Source organism: Epinephelus moara, chromosome 3 (genome assembly GCF_006386435.1).
Source record: "Epinephelus moara isolate mb chromosome 3, YSFRI_EMoa_1.0, whole genome shotgun sequence".
Classification (NCBI taxonomy): Eukaryota; Metazoa; Chordata; class Actinopteri; order Perciformes; family Serranidae; genus Epinephelus; species Epinephelus moara.
The window spans coordinates 3125687-3129280 of NC_065508.1; the positions used below are offsets into that span (position 1 = coordinate 3125687).

The 3594-nt window shown below is 39.6% G+C and overlaps 1 protein-coding gene across 1 annotated transcript in view; it reads left to right on the forward strand.

Annotated features, from left to right (window-relative positions):
• LOC126388320 (mannose-P-dolichol utilization defect 1 protein-like) overlaps positions 1 to 3594 on the forward strand; it is a 9389-nt gene that overhangs the window by 4532 nt on the left and 1263 nt on the right. The window contains exons 5-6 of the mRNA XM_050041378.1: positions 1456 to 1571; positions 1660 to 1770. Of these exons, the coding sequence (XP_049897335.1) occupies positions 1456 to 1571; positions 1660 to 1770 (227 nt within the window). The remainder of the gene's footprint in view (positions 1 to 1455; positions 1572 to 1659; positions 1771 to 3594) is intronic.

Genomic DNA, 3594 nt, shown 5'->3' on the forward strand with positions numbered 1-3594 from the left:
ATTGACCCCATCAAACAAAATGGGGGCGCTAGAGAGCTAATTTCTTATCTAGGCCTAACCGCCATATGGATTTTTACTAAACTTGGTAGATATGTAGAACAGGACGCCTCAAGGTGACTGGAGAAATTTAACTCTAATTGGCAACTGGGTGGCGCTATAACAACAGAAAAATGCTTAAAAATGGCTAAATTGCGACCGATCGCTGTGGCTCCCCCTGTGGACCAATGTTTCTACCTCAACTACTAATGTACAGTTTTAGCCCACTAACTATCCCACTATTGGCAATGGTACTACTGTACTTTCAATAAAGCAATTGTACTATCAAATTCACGAACACTCTGTCTGAATACATTGCTCTTCTTAATGGGTTCAGTTGACTATTTAATCTGCAATTTCCTATGACCTGTATCCCAAACACACACCATGGGAAACTGTACGTGGGCAACTGTGCACTCAATGGGTATGGACTAGTTTTCAGTGTTTTTACAATTTAGATCACCAGGTTTGTTTGTGTTGGAGGAGGAGACCTCTGCGGATAATTCAGCTCCCAGTAGAAACCTCCTGAATGTCTTGATCTTAAGTTATCAGAGAAAAAGTGAGCTCACATTAGCAGGTGCTGGGCTAATGGCTGGTCTGCGACAAGTGGAACAGCATCGGAGAAACACTGATTTGCAACATGAAACTGCTTTTTTCAGTGTTTTTACCAGTTTGAATCATGAGGTCCGTTTGTAATGGAGAGGAAGAGACCTCTGTGGGGTAAAAACCTCCTGAGCAATGAATGCTGAAGAAATCCTAACCAGGAGTTCACACAAATTCAGCTGGTTGCAAACTGCAATCCTCACTGCAGGGTGCCACTAAATCCTACACACTGCTCCTTTAAGTGCTGAAGTAGGTTTTGATATCTAGATAAAGCTACAAAAGGTTTCAACCTGTTTTGTTCAAAATAAACGGATGTACAAAGCACAAATGAAGAAACTGTGTAGTAATTAAATAAGAATTAACATTGCAAATTTATGACATCAACTTTTGCACACCAGCCTTTTGAGGTCTGAGTATGACTAATCACCTCTGTGTATTTTTAACATTCGAGAAGTACTTTGGAAAGACCCAGAATATCCTGCATGGAGCAAATCATATCTGAGTAACCAAAAAACATCACAGATAATTCAGAGGTCTGCAAACAGACCAATTTAAAGCTTGTGTGGACTCCGGTCCTCTCACAGAGACCTTACGTTGGAACATCCCTACTGAAACACATTGATGGAGAGCTGTTAGCATTTGCAATGTTACATCTTTTTTAAATAGTCAGTTATGAATTTTGTTACATAACTATTGAATTAATAAATGACATCAGCATGAAAATTCTTGATAACAATTGTTTTCTCATGAGGTGTTTTTCCTTGTGCAGTAAGTCTCTCCCATCCTATATCACACTGTTTTATGTGTATGTGGCAGGAGCGCTGTTCCTCTTGGCTTATGGGGCCGTCATGTTCCTTTTGGGCTCCTACGCAGCTGCAGCAGTTGCCTCAGTGATGCAGGACTCCAGTCTGGCAGCTTTAATTGCAAGCAAGGTAGAATGTCAGTGGCTAATCTTGTCTTATACACAGTGCAGATTTATCAGAAGAGAGTGGATTTATTTGCTGGATTTGTTGTTTCCAGGGTCTCCAGGCTGGAACCAACTACAAAAACGGCCACACAGGACAACTGTCCACTCTGTCTGTGTTACTGTCCTGGGCAGGATCGCTGGGAGTTTTCTTTGTGTCTCTACAGGTACGCAGTTTCATACATATCTTATCACTGTTTCTAAAGTGACGTAGTATATGAGCTGACTTTGTCATCGGGAGGGGTAGGGGATAGTGGATGGTGTGACACCAAGGCGAGACGCCTGCCAAGCTGCAGACCACTGTTCAAGACCAACAAATGACAAAACTGGTTGTGATTTAGCGAGTCATTGCTGTGTTTCTAGCAGCTTTTTAGGCAACAAACATGGGTGTTTTTTAGTGAGACATTGTTGTTTTTCCAGCAGGGATAGTGCCATGTAAAGTGATTGTTTTATAGTGAGACATTGCTGTGTTTCCAGTGGGGATTGTGCCCCCAAATCAGGGTATGTAAGCCAAAAAAATGACCGTTTCCAACCATAACCAAGTGGTGTTTGTACCCAAATGTAACATGTTAACCACAGCAATGTTGAAACATAACAAATCCTCTACATAATACAGTTTTTCCCAATTGCTAAAACACAAAAGCCAATTCTCTAAACCAAATGACCAGTTCTCTAAACACGTTTAATAAAACTAGCCCCCATTTGCCAAAACCATAAACACATTTCACATTAAGACACAATTCACAAAACACAATCCTCCTTTTCTCATAAATCTAAACACATTTTGTCTTGCTAAAACACAAGTTGCAAAAAAGTTTGCTCAAATTATCAAATTAAAGCTCATGTGATGCAAAATGCTTGCCACAGTCAGCAAAATATGAACACAGTGAACACACCTGGCTTCATTCATTAAACATAACGACTCAAAAATTGAAGACACTTGTTGCAAATGATGTGACCACACCTATAAAAGCCAGTTCAGAGTGCACAGTTTGCCTGGCAAGGGACAATATTGCCTGCGATGTACATGAGGTCCTGTGGCCCGACCCAGCTCGACGACGTGATGCCACACAATGATTGTGGAGTGTGTGTGTGTTGTATAGTTCCATAAATAAATAAAAAACATCACACCCTGAACATTGTTTTCAATGAGTACTGTTGTGTATAATGGATCCTCTGTAGTGTTTGCATTGAGTTGTGATGCAGTACAGTAGTATACATACTGTATTTTCTGTAGATTTACATACTGTTCATATGAAACTCACAAATCTATGAATGCCCAATACTCTACAGTGATATATTCTGAGAACAGATACTGTAAGGTTTCTAAAAATGTGCTTTGGCAGTTGTGAAAAAAAGAACATTCTCACACACTGAACATTGTGTTTTCAGTTGTTTTGTTGTCGTCTGTAATGATAACATTGTGTTTTCAGTTGTTTTGTTGTCGTCTGTAATGATGCGTATAGTGTTTAAATTTTTGCAGGCTTTGAGCAGCTGTTTTGGTGTGAAAGTTTGAGTTTTGAAGAGAGAAGGTGTGGTTTTGTTTATGTAGCTTTAGAAAAGTGTGTTGTGTTTAGAGTTTTGTGAAAATGGAGGAAAGTTTTGTGAGATGTGTTTTAGCAATTGAGAAAAACTGTAACATGCAAATATAGTGTTTAAAGAGGCAACAGATAGGTTTCGTTTTTTTCAGTTTGGCGCCACCTAGTGTCAGTGGTGTTGCGTCGCACTGTTGCAATGACCAAATTGAGCGTGGGGATCAGAGATAATCAATCAAATGTAGGCTGTAAAGCGACCAGTATACCTCTATGTATATGTAGAATGAGAAGGTGTGTGGACACTCTACTAAATAAATGAGTAAAGAGACCGAGCAACAATTATCAGATTTATCTGAAGAAAAAACAAATAGTAATGCAAATAATTATAGCAGAATGCACAGTACCAGTACAAACAGCTCACAGTAAATGATACCAATATGCACAGTACCAGTACAA